Source organism: Myotis daubentonii, chromosome 7 (genome assembly GCF_963259705.1).
Source record: "Myotis daubentonii chromosome 7, mMyoDau2.1, whole genome shotgun sequence".
NCBI classification, from domain to species: domain Eukaryota; kingdom Metazoa; phylum Chordata; class Mammalia; order Chiroptera; family Vespertilionidae; genus Myotis; species Myotis daubentonii.
The window spans coordinates 94,332,401-94,350,756 of NC_081846.1; the positions used below are offsets into that span (position 1 = coordinate 94,332,401).

Below are 18,356 nucleotides of genomic sequence, written 5' to 3' on the forward strand. Positions count from 1 at the left end.
CTTCTACTGGCCAGGATGGTCAGTGCCCATGCTTCTCGGCCTCAGTTTCCCCTTATGTTAGAGAGGGCGCCAGACCTGGCTTTCCAGCCCCTGCTTAGGGTCTGCAGTTCACTTGGTCACAGCACCAGGACGGCTCCTCTGAGGAGACGATGAGAGGGTAGATGCAAAGAGGAGGGGCCAGGCGGAGCAGGACGAGGCGCTGGGCTCCCTGGCTTATGCCTTTGGTTCATCTCACAAACGTCATATGGAGGAAAGGCAGAGAGTCTAAGTCATCCCAGACCCAGAGGCACCTTCCGCAACTGTCCCTGGCCTGTGTGGTGTGCCAGTGTCGGCCTGCCGTCGCACAGAAGCCGCCTCGCTGTCTTGCGTGTCCCTTGGGGACAGCAGGAGGTGTGCTGCCCACCGTCTGCCCCGGGCACTAGGGCCCCCGACACCAGGGAACTCCCAGCTGCATCGCCTCACAACGTCTCTGAAAAGGTTTTCAACACATTTTACCAAACGTATTTTGAACATCAAGTCTCCTGTGGGTTTCACCACCTCGCACGTGCCTTTCCGCGCTCCCGCTTCCCTAAGCGCCAGCTGGAAGGCCCCCACGGCGGCTGCCTGGAGCGTGTGCAGCTTGTGGATGGCACCGGGGCCCACCTTCCAATTGCTTGTCACCATGAGCACCATGGCCAGTGCGGCTCGGCTGGCGGAGCGCATCCTGTGCAGAGAGAGTCGCCGGTGCCGCTCCTGGTCAGGGCACGTGCCTGGGCTGCAGGTTCCGTCCCCCGTCGGGGCACGTGCGGAAGGCAACTGATCTCTGTCTCTCTCTCTCTCACTCTCTCTCCCTCCCTCTCTCTCCCTTCCTCTCTCTACGATGCCTTTAGGAGAGGTCTGAATCATTGGGCCAAGAGTGTGCACATTTTAAAATTATGTACTATTTAAAACATTGACAAGTTGATCCTAAGAAATGTCCAATTTATCTTCCTTCTCATAAGAACAGGCTTTGTCAACGCTGAGTATTATCATTTTAAAATTCACAATTTTCCCAGCTTTGTTGGGATATCATTGGCGTGACCCCAGGAGTCCAGGGTGCACAGTGAGTGCTTGCATGTCGGCGGGCATCGCAGTGGTCGCACGGCCAGGCCCACACCCTCGCCTCACAGGCGGGCATGACTGCGGCGCTGGAACCCATCTCGGCAGGAAGTAGACAGTGACCTGGCCCTGTCCCTTCCTCGCCCGCAGTATCTGCTGAACTTCATCGGCGAAGGGCCAGCCGGCTACGGGCCCTTCTGTGCCGAGCGCCTGAGACGCACCTACGCCAACGGGGTTCGCACGGAGCCCCCCACTTGGCTGGAGCTGCAGGTAGGGGCCTGCTGGAGTGGGAGATGGTCAGGGTGGTGTCAGCCCCCGCGGCTCTTCTAGCCCAGGTTGGGGTGCCCTCTTTGGTCCTGCCGGCAGGAAGCATGTTCTCAGGCTCTTCCACCCACTTGGGGAGCTTCTGAGCCGCAGCCCCTGGGAGCCTCCCGGCGAGGCACGTTCCTGGGCCCCGCTGGTTGGCGCTGACGTGGGGGTGCTCTGGGTGCTTCCCTAACAGAGGCGGCGGTCGCTGTCGTCCTTGGGGGTGTGGGCCGCACCGTGAGTGCCCCGTGCTCTCAGGAGGGTCCTGCAGACCCGGGCGGGTGAGGGCATCTCGGGGCCCCTGGAAGCCCTCACACCCCGTGTCCGGTGGCGCCTGTACTGGGGTCCCCTCTGCCCCGCTCCTTCCCATGTTTGTCCTGCCACCCAAGTTCCTTATCGACCTGCTCGGCCCGAGCCCTGGGCTGCACGTGCCCTTGTGGCCGCTGTCTGGGTGCTCACTCCCTATTGTGCTCACGCAAAGGGAACTATGGTTCCCAGGTGTCAGAATGTTCCAGAGTCCAGGACGGGGCAACTGCCACGGGCTCTTCTGAGCCTCTGATTCTCAGCCACTCGGGTCCCAGAGCTCAGGGTTCCCAGTGCGGACAGCACTGGGCAGCCTGCTCTTGCCCCACCACGACCATCAACCATCAGGCCGCAGCCACCTCTGCTGGCCAGAGCTCTGGGGCAAGAAGGGAGCGGGCTGTGGCAGCGCGGGCCAGGGCGCCGGAGCTCCGCAGGCAGCAGAGCGGCCCTGGAGCTGAGGGTCTGCCTTGCCTTCCCCCAGGCGGTCAAGTCCAGGAAGCACATCCCGGTGCACGTCGTCCTGGCGACGGGGCAGAGCCTGACCGTCACAGTGGACTCGGCCTCGACCTCGCAGGAAGTCTGCCTGCACATCGCCCGCCAGCAGGGCCTCCGCGACCACCTGGGCTTTTCCCTCCAGGTCGCCGTGTACGACAAGGTACTGGGCAGCCCCCCCATCCCCCACCCGGCTCCCAGGCCAGCTCAGCCCATGAGCCACACAGCCCGGCCACTGCTCTTCCTCCCAGTGGCCAAGACAGAGGTACACACACTTACACACTCACTCACACATTCGCAGATATGCAGTCAGTCACACATGCATACACACACACACGCGCACACACATTCTTATACACATACTCACACCCAAATGCACATACACTCTTATATGCACACACTCACACACATACACTTATATACTCACACATACACACTTATACACACATACACACTCACACAAAGAGAAACACTCACATGCACACATTCTTTCATACACTTACACATATCCACTCACAGATATACACATACACCCACTCTGTCATGCACACTCACTCTTACACACACATGCACACTCTCTCACACACATGCATGCACACACACTAACACACATGAATGCACACTCACACACATGCCCATGGCAGCCCTCGGCCCAGTGCCCCCAGCACGTCTTGCCAGCCCCACACCTGAGCGGCCCCCACATAGCCAACCCCAGGCACCCACACGTCCCACCCACCCTCACTGTGGGGACAACACCCATGCAGCAGATGCGAGGGCCCCATGGCCACCTCCACCAGACCCACATCCGCAACCACCCAAATGCCCAGTCTTGGCCTCCCTCATGCCAACCAGCGAGTTCAGCGCACCACCCTTGTCGTGGCAGCGCTGGCACCAGCCCTGCCTCCCCTGGGGGTCAGTGGGAGGAGGAAGGGAGTGACAGGCGAGCCAGGTCCCTGTGCAGAGGGTCCCCAGGGTCCCCTGGAGCCCACAGTGGGTGGCTGAGAGCAGGCATCCCCTGGTGCCTGTGCACAGCGCCCTGACCCCATGCCCTTCTGGCCTCAGTTCTGGTCCCTGGGCAGTGGGCGTGACCATGTGATGGATGCCATTGGCCAGTGCGAGCAGCTGGCGCGGGAGAGGGGCGAGAGCGAGCGCCAGTCACCCTGGCGCCTCTACTTCCGGAAGGAGTTCTTCAGCCCCTGGCACGACCCCCAGGAGGATGCCGTCAGCACCGAGCTCATCTACCGCCAAGTCCTCCACGGGGTCTGGTCCGGCGAGTACAGCTTTGAGAGGGTGAGGGGCTCCCCCAGGGCTGGGGCTGGCAGTCTCCGGGGCTGCTGGCTTCAGGGCGCTCCCGCCAGCCTCCATGTCCTCTTCCCTTGCACCAGGGTGTGCTGGCGCCTCCTCCCAGCAGCTGGCAGGGAAGCCCCCATCAGCCCAGGCCTCGCTCAGGGCAGCTGTTGGTGGGTGGCAGGGCTGGCTTCAAGATCATGGCTTGGTCTCGGCCCTGGTTGAGCGCCCCCTGCCTCCTCGAGCAGCGTGGCCTGGGCTCTCAGGCCCTTGTCCAGGAGAGCAGAGGCGCCCAAGCTTCGTAGGCCCGGAGCATCGAGGGAAGGAGGTGCGCCGGAGGGCAGAGGGCCCAAGCCCCTGTGCGGTCACCCCTCCAGCCGTCAGGGAGGACGGGGCAGTGGGCAGGGAGCCAGGGCTGGCCGGGCCCTGAGGGCAGCAGCTGTAGGAGGGCAGGGGGACTGGCCTCATGGGCACTGGAGCCAGGACTGAGCCTGGGCCTCAGACCCCCCCCCCCCTGAGTGCTCGCAGAAGCCCCTCAGGGTGGCCCTGGCCACCTGTGACCCGGGAGGCCTGGGTGAGACAGGGTACAGGCCTGGCCCGCATGCACCCCCGCAGTGATGTCAGGGTTCCGCCCAGGCCTGCACCCTCGGGGCTCCCTGAGGGCTGGAGAGGAGCTCCCTGGCCCCCAAGGGCACAGGGTGGGTGCACCGCTGGGTGGGGAAGGGCAAGTTCTGTCCAGAGGAGGGTCAGGCCTGGCAGCTGCTCCTGCTCCTGATCGGCCTGAGTGCCGGCCATCGCTGCTGGGGGTTGGGGTTACAGCTTGCCCCTCACCAGCATGTCTGTCCGGCTGCAGGAGGAAGAGCTGGTGGAGCTGCTGGCCCGGCACTGCTACGTGCAGCTCGGCGCCTCCGTGGGGAGGGAGGCCGTGCAGGGACTGCTGCCCAGTTGCGTGCCCCCCAAGCTGTACCGGACCAAGCCCCCGGAGCAGTGGGCTAGCCTCGTCACCGCCGCCCTCGCCCAGGTCAGCCTGCGGGCCTGGCTCTCCCTTGGGGGTGGGGCTGGGGGAGGCCCACCCTCTGGGCACAGGAACTTGAACTTGCCAGTGAGCACAGCTCTGGGGCCTCAGGTCTACCCAGGCCCTTTCCGTCAGCGCTGGTCACAGGCCCGGCCCACGCGCCGCCTCCTTTTGAGTTGGCATCTTGGGTCTGGATGGCTCATCCCACTGGTCTCGACCGCAGCGTCTGTCAGGGTCCGGCCTTCGTGCACAGAAGGGCCCCGCCCGGCTTTGCCCTGGCCCAGTCTTTCCGGTTCCCTGGGCCCTGGGTGCTTGGGGCCTGCATTAATCCTTCCACCCCACCCTCCCTGGCACATGGGCTGACACAGGGAGGGAGGCCCGCCCACCCAGGGGCTCCCACGGCAGAAGCCACCCAAGTTCAGAGAAGGGCATTGCAGATGACGCCGTCTCACGCTGCCCTCGAAGGCGGCCTGAGGTGGGTGGTGGCAGGGTCCTGGGTGCCTCTGGTTTGGGAAATGCTATTGCTCTGTCCTCGTGGGGGCAGTGAAAGGCCCTGGCGAGTCCTGCGGCAGGAAGCCTGGCTGCTGGGCCGTGCCAGGCACTCGCGTTCCTCGGACAGGCATTTGGGGAGCAGAGCCCCTCTTGGGCGTGGATGTTGCTCCTCGGCCTGAGTGGATGGGTTTGCAAGAGGCGTGGGCTTTTCAGGGCTCGGGGGAGAGGGAGGGGCCGAAGGCCACGGAACCTAAGGGACCATGAGTAAGTAGTGGCTCGTAACTTAGGACGGGAAGTTAGTGGGAGGGTACAGAATTGGGAAATTTCCCCTCACCCCTTTTTTTCAAAAGTGAATGTAGTTTCACTGATTTTTTTTCATTAAACTCTTAAAGTGTACATTACCCAATAAATCAGAAAATACAGACAAGCAGGAGAGGAAAGTGAAACCATCCTGAGGTGATCATGCTTAACACTGTGATACACATCCCATCCTCCCAGACTCCTTTTTCGACATACACAACCGAGACGTGAATACGATGAGCGGGAAATAGGCCTTTTAAAAGGAGAAAGCGCATGTTCTATGACTTCTCCACCTGCTTCCTCGCCTGGCCGCGCAGCCGGCGGTTTCCTGACTGTAGGTTCATTTCAGTGGCCGCATGGTGTGCACTAATGCATCACTTTTCTGATGCCTATTGATGAGTGTTAAGGTCATTTCCCGTTTTTCACGTTAAGCACGAGGGAACCACTTTGCAGATACAACCGCCACTCACTCGGTTTACTCATCAGGTTAAATCCCAGAAGTGGGGCCTGGAGTGTGGCTCTGAGCGTGTGGCCGCGGCCAGGCCCTCCGACGTGGGCGCCCGTCATGTTCCCCAACATGTGTGACCACTTCTTAAAGCAGGAACAAGGGAAATATTTTATTCAGCAAACAGTACAGAGAGTGCTCCGTAGGCACACAGAGCAGTGGAGACGGAGGAAAGGGGAGGGGGAGGGACAGCAGGAGAGAGGGGGAGGGGGTGAGGGGGAGGCCCCTGGAGGTGCTCCCCAAACATGCGAGAGGAGAAAGACAGGCACCGAGGACAGAGGGGGACTCCAAGACAGGCCCTGCCCAGAGCCAGGTCCGACCGCGAGGCACGCGTTGGCCAGCGCGCAGCCAGGAGCCCGCGGACACTGCAGGGCCCTCGGCCTTCCCAGAGGCGCCGTCCATCGGTCCGTCCGGATGCTAAAGAGGAGGAAAGCCCGCCTCCCTTTTCCAAACCAGCTGTGGAGGGTCCTCCCCAGGGCGGTGAACTGAGGCTGCCTCCGCCCCAGCCTCCCCACCGAGCGCGTGTTTGCTGAGGGGTGCCGCGTGAGGGAGCCGAGGGTGATGGTGCTGACTCCGTGTCTGAGCAGGTGCCGCACACCCAGAAGCAGGCGGTGCAGGAGCAGGTGGTGGGCGCCGCCCGCCTGCAGTGGCCGCTGCTCTTCTCCAGACTCTTCGAAGTCACCACCTTCTCAGGTGCGGGCGGGGTGCGGGGGCGGGGGCGCGGGCGGGCGGGGGGCGGGGCGCGGGCAGGTGTGGGCGGGGCGCGGGCAGGTGCGGGCGGGGCGCGGGCAGGTGTGGGCGGGGCGCGGGCGGGGCGCGGGCAGGTGTGGGCGGGGCGCGGGCGGGGTGCGGGCGGGGCGCGGGCAGGTGTGGGCGGGGCGCGGGCGGGGCTCGGGCAGGTGTGGGCGGGGCGCGGGCGGGGCTCGGGCAGGTGCAGGTGGGGACACCGCCCAGCCCAGGGCCAGTGAGCTTCACACCCATCTCCGTCTCCGGCCAGGCCCCCGGCTGCCCAGGACTCAGCTGGTCTTGGCTGTGAACTGGAAGGGGCTGTTCCTCCTGGACCAGCGGGAGCGGCCGCTCCTGGAGCTCTCCTTCCCGGAGATCATGAGCCTGGTCACCAACAGGTGGGTGCCGAGGGCCGCCCGGCCTCCTCGAGCTCGGGCCTTGGGGCTGGGGGGAGGCGGCGGGAGGGAGGCGCTGCCCCGGGGAGCCCGCCGAGTGCGGGTGCGGGTGCAGGCTGCCGTGTACAGAGAGGGAGCGCCGACCGCTGAGCCGCCCTCAGCCTCTCCTTGCCCCGGTCCTCCTGGGAAGGGCAGGCCACCGTGCACCTTGGGGTGCGTCCCTTGCAGGCTCCCTCCTGACGGGTCACGCGGAAGGTGCAGGCCGTCTGGGCGAGCAATCGAGGGAGGGGGCTGGGTGCGTGCCAGGTCACAGAGCAACACTAGGGCGGCCTTGCAGGCCAGCTGGCCTCAGCCCCGCCCCCTCTCCATGGCTCTTGTCTCCTGAGAAGGCCTCCGCCTCTGGGCCCGCCGGCCTGGGCCTGCAGAGCCCTCATGGAAGCTCCCAGGGGGCGTAGCCATCGTCATTGTTACAGTGGCTACAGGGCACACACCGGCCACCACCTCCTGAGGCTGACCACGCTGGGCACATCCCCATGTGCTAGGTCCTCACGGCCCCGCCGGCCTGCACATGAGTAAACAGGCATGTGGCTCGCAGCTCCTGCTGGGCTCCTGCAGCCCTGGGCATCTGCACACTGGCCGCCCCGTGACCTGCCCAGAGCTGAGCCCTCATGCCAGGGGTTGGCACCACCACTGCCTCCGGGGCCCTAGGGGCCCTGAGCTCTCACCGTCATTTGCCCAGCACACAGCGGTGCCGGGGTTGGACCAGCCCTGGCCCTGCCAGTGGCCCCGGACAAACCCTTCTGTGTCCTCATCTGTAACTCAGGGTGCTGCGGGGCTGGGTGGGGCGGGCAGAGGAGGCCTTGGTCACGGGGTCCTCACCCTCAGGGAGGCCCGGGGCGGGCAGAGGCTGCTGCTCTCCACGCTGCACGAGGAGGAGTACGAGTTCGTGTCGCCCAGCAGCGTGGCCATCGCCGAGCTGGTGGCCGTGTTTCTGGAGGGCCTGAAGGAGCGGTCCGTGTTCGCCATGGCCCTGGAGGACCAGAAGGCCACAGGTGCCTGGGCGCGGTGCGGGTGGTGGGGGCAGCCCTGCGGCATGGGGCGGGCGCAGGGACTTGAGCGGAGAGTGGAGAGAGGACCAGGAGACCCTGAGGGGTAGCTTCGGGTAAAGCCCTGCCTTCCGCAGAATGAGGGGTTCACGGCGACTGCGCCCCCCGAGGCACCTGGCAGGGCTCCTCCCTGCAGAACACGGCCATTGCCTGAGCTCCAGCGCCGCCCAGAGGGCTGCTGGCCGATTCCACAGACGGAGCCAGAGGCCAGCGGCCAGCGGCCAGCGGCCAGAGCAGGGAGGCGGTGGCTGCCCGGCCTGGAGGCGGGGCTTGCTGGGAGGGGAGGGGAGAACTTGCACCCAATCGTCCCCCACCCCCCAGGGAAGGGGACTCTTCTCTCACGCTACAGATGAGGGTCACACGGCATCTAGGCTGGCATGGTGATGCCAGTGGGCCTCTCCCCCTTGTCCACACGCCCCTTGCCTTGCAGGCCGGGGCTCCAGGTCAGGCCTCTGAGCAGGTCTCCCAGCGTGGGGCCGTGGTCAGAGCCCCCAGCCCTGCCGGCCTGTCGGGCCCTCCAGGGCCCAGGGTCTGGGAGTCCCACCCCCGTCCCGTCAGAGCGGCCTTGGCTCTCAGCTCTGCCGCAGCTTCCTCACCTCAGCAAAGCCAGAGCCGCCCCCGCAGAGCCATGGGTCAGCGGGCGTTCTCTGTGTGTGACCGAAGCGCAGGCGACGCCGCCCTCCTGCCCTTCAAGAAGGGGGATTTGCTGATCCTGACCAAGAGCCAGGGGTCGCTGGCGGCTGAGGACTGGGTCCCGGGCCAGAACGACAGGACAGGCAGGACGGGGCTGGTGCTCGCCGCCTGCCTCTACGCCATCCCCACGCTCACCAAGCCCTCGGCACAGCTGCTGGTAACCTGTCTGACGTGCACGCCCAGCGGGGTCCCAGCTCGGGGCCTGCCTCCCCCCACCCCACCCCCGCCCCCCACCCCCGCCCCCCACCCCCGCCCCGCACAGCGGCCCCTCCACCCCCCCCCCCCCCCCGAGCCAGCCCCAGGGAGGCAGACCCGTAGGCTCCCACGCCCGTGCCTGCAATACCAGGCTGAGCACACAGGGGCCCCGCCCAGCAGCGCTGGGCAATGACCAGTGGATGGCGATGTAAAGCCCCGGGCGGCCGGCTGTGGCCTCTTGGCTGTGGCTGGGGAGCGAGGGCAGGCGGCAGGAGAGCGGCCCCAGGAGAGGCGCCTCCTGAGGGAGGTGGCGGCGGGGGGTGGTCCTGGTCCCCGTCACACAGCGGTGCCAGCAGCTCCGTGGTCCCACCCTCCCAAGGCACGGAGACAGCAGGTCAGGCGGAGCCCGGGGGGGTCTTGTGGGCGCGGCTCCGGGGCACCCACGCCCGTGCCCCCACAGAGCTTGCTGGCGATGTCACCAGAGAAGCGGAAGCTGGCAGCCCAGGCCAGGCCGCCCGCAGAAGCCGCGCCTGAGGAGCCGGCGCCCGAGAAGCTGCACACCCTGGAGGAGTTCTCCTCCTCGTTTTTCAGGTGCCACCCCGCCACCAGGGCTCCCTGAGGCCGCGGGGGCCACAGAGGCAGGGGGTGTCCCTGGTCTCCCCAGGCAGGGAGGCGGCCCTCGGCTCCTACCACCGCCTGGGGCGGAGTGCTGTGGGCATCCCCGCGGACCCCACTGGGGCGGGGCTCCCCCCGGAGCCAGGCAGCAGGCAGGTGGGGCGGCCCCAGAGGAGCAGGGCGAGGCGGGGAGGAGGGCCTCACGCCGCTCTGTCCTGCCAGGGCCCCGGAGAAGGAGACGGTCAGCAGAGCCGTGGCCCCCCTGGCCCGGGCCCGGGGCCACCTGTGGGCTCACAGCCCGGAGCCCCTGCGGCAGCCTCTGCTCCGGCGCACCCACGCCACCGCGGAGCTGCGGGACGCCGCCTGCCAGATCTTCATCGATATCCTTTCCCAGCACCACCCCCCCCCCCAAGGGCTGGGTCACACAGGGCGGGCGGCCTGCAGCCTCGTGGGGCGGGCTCGGGCAGGGTGCCCACCAGCCAGCCTATTCTCCCTGACTGCCGCACGCATCCTCAGGTACATGGGCGACTACCCGTCCAGGCAGGCCTGGGCCTCGCTGGAGCTCACCGACCAGATCTTCGCGGGGGCCCTCCAGGAGGCCGCTCTGCAGGACGAGGTCTACTGTCAGATCCTGAAGCAGCTGACGCACAATACCAAGAGGTCCGCGGCCGGGCCATGCCAGGCCCTCCATCCTCACCCGCTCCCAAAGGCCGTGCCCGCTGTTCAGAGGGGAGGGGGCAGCTCACGGCGGCCACATGCCCTGCCAGGCACTCCAAGCAGCCACGGCTGGGCTGGCACCCTGGTCTGTCCTGCAGACTTCCTGGGGTGGTCATAGCAAGGGGCCTCGGCCCTGCCCGGTGCCTCCCTGGGCCTCTAACCCTCAGCACGCTCCTCCACAAAATGGGCACAGTAGCACCTCTGCCAGCGCCGGGCTGTGAAGGCCTTCTTGGCATCGGGCAGCGGGGCCATGGGCGCCGGCAGCTGGTCCCGGAGGGTCCAGACTGAGGGCTCTGTGGCCACAGGTACAGCGAGGAGCGGGGCTGGCAGCTGCTGTGGCTCTGCACCGGCCTCTTCCCGCCCGGCAAGGCGCTGCTGCCCCACGTGCAGAAGTTCCTGGACACCAGAAGGGGACGGCTCCTGGCCCCGGACTGCAGCCGCCGCGTCCAGCGGGCCCTGAGGTATGCCTGCCAGCGCCCAGGCCGCCCGGAGTCCAGCGGTGCAGATGTGGGTGTCGGTGGGAGGCAGGCCCCTGCCCCAGCTACCGGGGAGGAAGGGGGAGGCCGCGGGCAGACTCAGTCCTGGCCATGAGCTCCCTGTCCAGGGCATGGAGGGCAATACCTAGAGGCCTCGGGTGACCTGGATACCCAAGCCACCACCTTCCCGCCCGGGTCAGAGGCCACCCCTGCCGCCCCCACCCAGCCGTCCAACAGCACAGCTTCCCCTGGCTCTGTCTCAGAGCAGTCCCACTGGGAGATTAGGGAGAGGCTGGCCAGGCGAGCAGCCGTGACCACGAGCCGTGACCACGGTGCCCGCAGAGCGGCCCGCGGGAGGCCCTGGCCCCCAGGTCACTCCAGGGACTGTCCCGGGCCTCCCGCCTCCTCAGAGCCTTGGGTCACAGGGAGGTGCGCCAGCTGGCCCGGCGCCTCCCCTGGGCAGGGTCACTGGGCACTTCTTGTCTGTGCTGGCAGAGCTGAGTAGGTAGTTGGCTGGGCAGGGTGAGAGGACGCCGTGCAGTGTGCCCCTCCTGCTCTAGGATGGGCCCCCGGAAGCAGCCCCCCCACCAGGTGGAGGTGCAGGCGGCCGAGCAGAACGTCTCCCGCGTCTGCCACAAGGTCTTCCTCCCCAACCACACCAGCCAGGTGAGCCCGCCCAGAGCAGCGGCCTTGGTCACCCGAGGAGTGGTGGCCCCCAGAAACTGTCCGCCCCACCGCACTGGCGCCCTGCCACCACGAACGGTGCTGCACCCTGGGTGCTCTGGGCCCGTGCAGGGAGACGCCCCCCAGAGGGGCTGCTGGTGAGTGCGAAGCCGGCTTCCCAGAGGCAGGGGGCAAGAGAGAGGGCAGGCGAGGCCCGGGGCTGGGCTTGCAGCCCTGAGGTGGGCAGAGGCCCCCACGGAAAGGCCCACAGTCTGGCTGCTGGGCTCTCAGGCAAGTTCAAAGGCTGCACATCTGAGGCCCAGACAGCAGACTGTGCACTAAACCACCTGCCATCTCCCCGTTTGCAGAAGGAAGGCTTGCCCTTCTCAGGCCAGGGTATGTCCAGCCCATGTTAGGGAGGAGCAGCGGGAGGGGCCCTGGGAGCTGAGCCTGTCCCAGGGAGGAGCAGCGGGCGGAGCCCTGGGAGCTGAGCCTGTGCTGAGATGCCACCTCTGCCCCAGATGCTGGAGGTGGGCGCCCACACCCGGGTGCGGGACGTGTGTGCGGGCGTGGCCAGCAAGCTGCAGCTGGCCTCCTGGGAGGGCTGCAGTCTCTTCATCAAGATTGCAGACAAGGTACTGCTGGCAGCTGCCCGGAGGGGGGAGGAGAATGTGGGCAAGGGAGGCAGCCCACTGCACTGGCCGGTGCCCCCCCACCCCACCCCCGGCCGCCCCCTCCACATCTGAAGGGCTATGAGGACTATGGGGGTGGACTCACAGAGCCGCCGTGGCCGTGCCCCCGGAGGGCCCTCCCAGGAAGCCCCTTCCCTGTGAAGTGCACCCCTCTGCCTCCTCCCCCGCACCCAGGTCATCAGCCAGAAGGAGGGAGACTTCTTCTTCGACTCTCTGCGGCAGGTGTCTGACTGGGTGAAGAAAAGCAAGCCCCAGAAGGAAGGTGGGTCTGCGGGCAGGCGGCTGCTCTGGGATGAAGGGCAGGAGGCCAGTCCGCCCCATGGCCAGGTCGGAAGGCTCCCCCGGCACCTCCAGCATGGCCGTGCCCATCCATGTATCCCCCCTTATGACCCTCACGTCATGGTGCTGGCCAGGCCGGGGGGCGGGGGGTGGTTAGGGCCCTGCCCCGGGAGCTCCGCGGCCCAGCCCGCAGCCCGGGCAGGGACAGGCTAGAGGCGGGCCCAGGACAGATGGAGGGTGCGGGCGTGGGGTTGGGCAGGGGCCTGACGCACACAGGGCGGCCCAGGGACCTTTCTGGAGAGGCTGGCTTCTCGCTGGTCTGGGAGGAGGAGGCGCGGGGGCCGGGGCAGGAGGGGGGCCTTTCAAGCAGAGGAGGCGGCAGGAGCAAGCCCCCTGCGACACGGCATGGGGTATCCAGGAGAGTGAGCTGGACAGGGGTGGGGCGGCCGTGGGCCCGGCCGTGGGAGGGTGGGCATGGCGCAGAGCCTGGCCAGCGGGAGTGGCTCCGGTGCTCACTGCTGCCCCTGCCCAGGGGCCCCGCTGACGCTCCCCTACCAGGTCTACTTCATGCGCAAACTGTGGCTCAGCGTGGCCCCTGGGAAGGACGTGAATGCAGACACCGTGCTCCACTACCACCAGGTGCCCGGGAGGCTCCCCGGGGGCACCCTCACTCCCGCCCACACCCACTCTGAAGGGAGGAAGGCGTGAGGTCCCGTGATGGCCAGGCCACCCCTTGAGCCTGTGGGGACAGCAACTGTGCCAGCACCCGCAGCACCGCTGGGGGCACGCAGCCCGAGGGCACTGGCCCTTGTCCTGAGGGCCGGCTGCAGGGAGGCCACTGTGCCCACCGCGGGATGGCAGGTCTCTGCCCGCCTCGTCGGGCTCGCTGCCCGGAGGGACCCTCGCCAAGGACCTTAGCCTCCTGCTGCTCCGTCTCGGCCGGGGTGGGCGGGCCCCTGACCAGTGGGGGCGGCAGCCTGAGGCCCGCATGTCCCTCGCAGGAGCTGCCCAAGTACCTGCGCGGGTTCCACAAGTGCTCGCGGGAGGACGCGGTCCAGCTGGCAGGCCTCATCTGCAAGGCCCAGTTCGACAGTGACCCGGCCCAGCTGGCGAGCATCCCCAAGGTCCTGGGGGAGCTGGTGCCTGAGAACCTCACGCGCCTGATGTCCCCGGAGGAATGGAGAAAGGTCTGGGCGGGCGGCGCACATCCCTGGGGTGGCGGGTGGGCTGGGTCTGAGTGCATCCGCCTGCCCGTGCCCACTCCCCAGGGGCTAAGCGCCCTGCCCCCGCCCCCCCCCCGCCCCCGCCTCAGGCTCTCAGGTGCCGCTCAGACTGAGGCCTCTGGGCCCACGTGGAGCCAGACGGGCAGGCGCCCCCGGGCCTCACTGGCCTCCTCTCCCGCAGAACATCCTCCTGGCCTACGACCAGCACAAGGGCAAGACGGTGGAGGAGGCCAAGGTGGCCTTCCTGAAGTGGATCTGCCGCTGGCCCACCTTCGGGTCTGCCTTCTTCGAGGTGAAGGTAGGTCTCGCCCGTGCCCGCCCGTGCCCGCCCGTGCTTGCCGCGAAGTCCCACCCCAGCTCTGGCCCAAACACACACCTTGGAGCCAAGCTGGTCGCCAGGTTGGACGGGGCGTGTGTGGCTGCGCTGTGACCACCGCGCTCCTCCCCAGCAAACCTCGGAGCCCTCCTACCCGGACATCATCCTCATCGCCATCAACCGGCACGGGGTCCTGCTCATCCACCCCAAGAGCAAGGTAGCAGAGGCCCGGCCCTCCGCCCGCCCCCGGCCCAGGGACTCTGGCGGAGCCCGGGCAGCAGCTCTGACTGAGCCCTAGGCTTCAGCTGACCTTGGCCAACGCCCACTCTCACCCAGGAGCTGCTCACCACCTACCCGTTCACCAAGATCGCCAGCTGGAGCAGTGGCAGCACCTACTTCCACATGGTGCTGGGGAGCCTGGGCCGGGGCAGCCGCCTGCTGTGCGAGACCTCGCTGGTGAGCCGGGCCTGGGGCCTCCTGGGACCGGTCCCTTCTCCAGCCCAAACACAGGCCCAGAGGCACCGGGACCGGGTCCCCTCCCCCGCTCCTCGGCCACCAGGCGTTACTCACTGTGGAGGCCGAGGCACGGCCAGGAGGGAGGCCTGGGAGCGAGGAGACGTGCCTGGGGCTGGGGCGGGCCGGGCGGGGCTGTGGCTCTGGGCCTCTCCAGCCTCACCTCCTGGCTCAGGGCATCCCTGAGGCAGGAGCTGGCACTGCCAGGCCTGGTCAAGCCCCTCCCTGGACCCACAGCCTCTGCCCCCTTCCTCTGCCAGGGCTACAAGATGGACGACCTGCTGACCTCGTACGTGCAGCAGCTCCTGAGTGCCGTGGCCAAGCAGCGAGGCCCAGCTTCGGCCCCAGCCAGGCCCTAGCCGGGGACCCAGCCCGCGCCACCACCCTTCCCAGCCCGGGTCCTCTCATGCCGCCCGCCCTCTCCCGAAACACACACTCCACACCTTCCCAGGGTGCCGCCCATGGGCCAAAGGAGAGCCCAGGCCGGGCAGGGTGTCAGGCTCCAGGACAGTCCCCACGAATGTTCAATAAAAAACTCCTGAGCAGCCGGTGTGTCCGTGAGGGGAGGGGCGGGGCGGGCCAGGTGGGCAGGGCCTCTTCCAGGGAAGGCAGTGGCTTCTCCAAGGGCACCAGTGACAGCTCCGGACCACTGTCCTCCGAGAACTGCTTTGCTGGTTTCCTGCCCTTCTCCCTCCCTCCCCCGCCCTCTGCTTCCAGGGAGAGCCCGCTCTCCACCCACCTCCTTCCCTGCTGGGATGAATGGGACACTGAGGGCTGCCAGGAGGCCAGGGAGAGGGAGCAGCTGTGGCTGAGACCAGCCTCGCCCGCCCGGAGGCCTGCTCCACCCCTGCACTGGCAGCCCCACCCACCACCCACCACCCACCAGGCCATCCTGCAGCCCCGCTGGGGCCGGGTGCCCCCTGGCTGCTGGACCTGCTGCTGCAAGTGTTCCACAGCCCAAAGCAGAGTGTCCAAGGGGGCACGGCCCCTCCAGACCCACCACAAACCACAGCCAGACTGTGTGAATGAGCTTTATTCACTGTGCGTGGGAGCCACACCGTGAGGAAGCGCCCTCCCTGGCCCCCCACTTCAGGTGCCCGGGGGGCGGGGGGGGGGGACTGCAGTGACCACAGAGGAGCTTGGGAGCCTTGGTGGCCCAGGCCTGGGTGGGGTGGTCCAGACCAGCTTCCAGGAAGGAGCCTCCTGAAGGGGCGGGGAGGGGGGGACCTGCTGGCCTAGGCTGTCTCGGGGCTCCCACCCGCTGAGGGAGTGCGTGGCTGAGGCGTGGCTCACAGGGGCCTCCTTCCACGTGGCCCTGGTGTGCACAAGGGCCACTCTGGGGCCAAGGTGGCCCAGCCCCCTGTGGGGGTGGCACAGGCCTCGCAGGAGGGCTGGGGGCAGGGCCACTCCTGGCCAGGGGGTGGGCACAGGCCTGGCACACTCACCCCAGCACTGCTGAGGAGGGAGAGGACCCACCACAAGGGGACAGGGAGGCCGGGGGAGTGCTGACCCAGAGGGGCTGGGGGGAGGGGGAGTGCTGACCCAGAGGGGGCTGGGGGGAGGGGGAGTGCTGACCCAGAGGGGGCTGGGGGGGGGGGAAGTGCTGACCCAGAGGGGGCTGGGGGAGGGGGGAAGTGCTGACCCAGAGGGGGCAGGGGGGAGGGGGAGTGCTGACCCAGAGGGGGCTGGGGGGAGGGGGAGTGCTGACCCAGAGGGGGCTGGGGGGAGGGGGAGTGCTGACCCAGAGGGGGCTGGGGGGGGGGGAAGTGCTGACCCAGAGGGGGCAGGGGGGAGGGGGAAGTGCTGACCCAGAGGGGGCAGGGGGGGGGGAAGTGCTGACCCAGAGGGGGCAGGGGGGGCGGGGGGAGGGGGAGTGCTGACCCAGAGGGGGTGGAGAAGGGGGGAGGGGGAGTGCTGACAGAGGGAGGAGGGAGAGGGGCAGTGCTGACAGGGGAGGAGGGAGAGGGGCAGTGCTGACAGGGGGAGGGGCAGTACTGACAGGGGAGGAGGGAGAGGGGCAGTGCTGACAGGGGGAGGGGCAGTACTGACAGGGGAGGAGGGAGAGGGGCAGTGCTTTCAGGGGGAGGGGCAGTACTGACAGGGGAGGAGGGAGAGGGGCAGTGCTGACAGGGGGAGGGGCAGTACTGACAGGGGAGGAGGGAGAGGGGCAGTGCTGACGGGGAGGGGGAGGGGCAGTGCTGACAGGGGGAGGAGGGACAGGGGCAGTGCTGACAGGGGGAGGGGGAGGGGCAGTGCTGACAGGGGGAGGAGGGACAGGGGCAGTGCTGACAGGGGGAGGGGGAGGGGCAGTGCTGACAGGGGAGGGGGAGGCGCAGTGCTGACAGGGGAGGGGCAGTACTGACAGGGGGAGGGGGAGGGGCAGTGCTGACAGGGGGAGGGGGAGGGGCAGTGCTGACAGGGGGAGGGGGAGGGGCAGTGCTGACAGGGGGAGGAGGGACAGGGGCAGTGCTGACAGGGGGAGGGGGAGGGGCAGTGCTGACAGGGGAGGGGGAGGCGCAGTGCTGACAGGGGGAGGAGGGACAGGGGCAGTGCTGACAGGGGGAGGGGGAGGGGCAGTGCTGACAGGGGAGGGGGAGGCGCAGTGCTGACAGGGGGAGAAGGGACAGGGGCAGTGCTGACAGGGGGAGGAGGGACAGGGGCAGTGCTGACAGGGGGAGGAGGGAAAGGGGCAGTGCTGACAGGGGGAGGGGGAGGGGCAGTGCTGAAAGGGGGAGGGGGAGGGGCAGTGCTGACAGGGGGGGAGGTGCAGCGCTGACAGGGGAGGGGGAGGGGCAGTGCTGACAGGGGAGAAGGGACAGGGGCAGTGCTGACAGGGGGAGGGGGAGGGGCAGTGCTGACAGGGGAGGGGGAGGGGCAGTGCTGACAGGGGAGGGGAGGGGCAGTGCTGACAGGGGGAGGGATAGGGCAGTGCTGACTGGGGAGGGGGAGGGGCAGTGCTGACAGGGGGAGGAGGGACAGGGGCAGTGCTGACAGGGGGAGGAGGGACAGGGGCAGTGCTGACAGGGGGAGGAGGGACAGGGGCAGTGCTGACAGGGGGAGGAGGGACAGGGGCAGTGCTGACAGGGGGAGGAGGAAAGGGGCAGTGCTGACAGGGGGAGGGGAGGGGCAGTGCTGACAGGGGGAGGGGGAGGGGCAGTGCTGACGGGGGGGAGGGGCAGTGCTGACAGGGGAGGGGAGGGGCAGTGCTGACAGGGGAGGGGGAGGGGCAGTGCTGACAGGGGGAGGGGAGGGGCAGTGCTGACAGGGGAGGGGGAGGGGCAGTGCTGACAGGGGAGGGGGAGGGGCAGTGCTGACTGGGGAGGGGAGGGGCAGTGCTGACAGGGGGAGGAGGGGGAGGGGCAGTGCTGACAGGGAGGGGGAGGGCAGTGCTGACAGGGGAGGGGGAGGGGCAGTGCTGACAGGGGAGGGGGAGGGGCAGTGCTGACAGGGGAGGGGGAGGGGCAGTGCTGACAGGGGAGGGGGAGGGGCAGTGCTGACAGGGGAGGGGGAGGGGCAGTGCTGACTGGGGAGGGGGAGGGGCAGTGCTGACAGGGGGAGGAGGGGGAGGGGCAGTGCTGACAGGGGAGGGGGAGGGGCGAGCCCAGCAGGAAGCAGGGAGGTGAGGCTGAGAGGAGGCCTCCTAGGGGGAGCTGGGGCGGGTCTTGCGGGCAGCCAGGTCCGACAGCTTCTTCAGCCGCTTCTTCAGCTCCAGGGGGAAGTGCTCGTAGCATCGCTTACACACCGGCTTCATGTCAAACTCCACAAACTTGTTCCTGGGAAGGGAGCGTGGGCAGGAGAGCCAGGTCCCCAGCCCCGAGGGGCAGCCGCCACGCCAGCCGAGGTCAGCGTCCAGGCAAGGGCACCTGGAGAGAGTGGCCGCCTCCTCCCTCTCCTCCTAAAGGTTCCTCTAGGACCTGGACCCTAGGAACTTCTGGCTCCCTGTTCTCAGGCACATGGGCTCCTCACAGGC

The 18,356-nt window shown here is 67.9% G+C and overlaps 2 protein-coding genes across 4 annotated transcripts in view; one reads left to right on the top strand and one right to left on the bottom strand.

Moving 5' to 3' along the window:
• The window catches only part of MYO7B (myosin VIIB), a 78,243-nt gene extending 63,438 nt beyond the window's left edge, over positions 1 to 14,805 (top strand). Inside the window, exons 27-47 of the mRNA XM_059704792.1 lie at positions 1,228 to 1,347; positions 2,168 to 2,341; positions 3,241 to 3,468; positions 4,319 to 4,486; positions 6,365 to 6,470; positions 6,775 to 6,901; positions 7,784 to 7,950; positions 8,673 to 8,854; positions 9,353 to 9,483; positions 9,730 to 9,887; positions 10,014 to 10,167; positions 10,530 to 10,685; positions 11,261 to 11,366; positions 11,885 to 11,998; positions 12,230 to 12,317; positions 12,867 to 12,973; positions 13,336 to 13,521; positions 13,739 to 13,855; positions 14,007 to 14,090; positions 14,210 to 14,329; positions 14,647 to 14,805. Coding sequence (XP_059560775.1) covers positions 1,228 to 1,347; positions 2,168 to 2,341; positions 3,241 to 3,468; positions 4,319 to 4,486; positions 6,365 to 6,470; positions 6,775 to 6,901; positions 7,784 to 7,950; positions 8,673 to 8,854; positions 9,353 to 9,483; positions 9,730 to 9,887; positions 10,014 to 10,167; positions 10,530 to 10,685; positions 11,261 to 11,366; positions 11,885 to 11,998; positions 12,230 to 12,317; positions 12,867 to 12,973; positions 13,336 to 13,521; positions 13,739 to 13,855; positions 14,007 to 14,090; positions 14,210 to 14,329; positions 14,647 to 14,745 — 2,892 coding nt within the window. The 3' untranslated portion in view covers positions 14,746 to 14,805. The remainder of the gene's footprint in view (positions 1 to 1,227; positions 1,348 to 2,167; positions 2,342 to 3,240; positions 3,469 to 4,318; positions 4,487 to 6,364; positions 6,471 to 6,774; positions 6,902 to 7,783; positions 7,951 to 8,672; positions 8,855 to 9,352; positions 9,484 to 9,729; positions 9,888 to 10,013; positions 10,168 to 10,529; positions 10,686 to 11,260; positions 11,367 to 11,884; positions 11,999 to 12,229; positions 12,318 to 12,866; positions 12,974 to 13,335; positions 13,522 to 13,738; positions 13,856 to 14,006; positions 14,091 to 14,209; positions 14,330 to 14,646) is intronic.
• A 3,116-nt stretch (positions 14,806 to 17,921) lies between these two features.
• The window catches only part of LIMS2 (LIM zinc finger domain containing 2), a 55,496-nt gene continuing 55,061 nt past the window's right edge, over positions 17,922 to 18,356 (bottom strand). The window contains exon 9 of one of the 3 annotated variants that reach the window (XM_059704804.1): positions 17,922 to 18,159. In XM_059704804.1, coding sequence (XP_059560787.1) covers positions 18,027 to 18,159 — 133 coding nt within the window. In that variant the 3' untranslated portion in view covers positions 17,922 to 18,026. The remainder of the gene's footprint in view (positions 18,160 to 18,356) is intronic. The other 2 variants (XM_059704802.1, XM_059704803.1) reach the window with 2 other exon arrangements.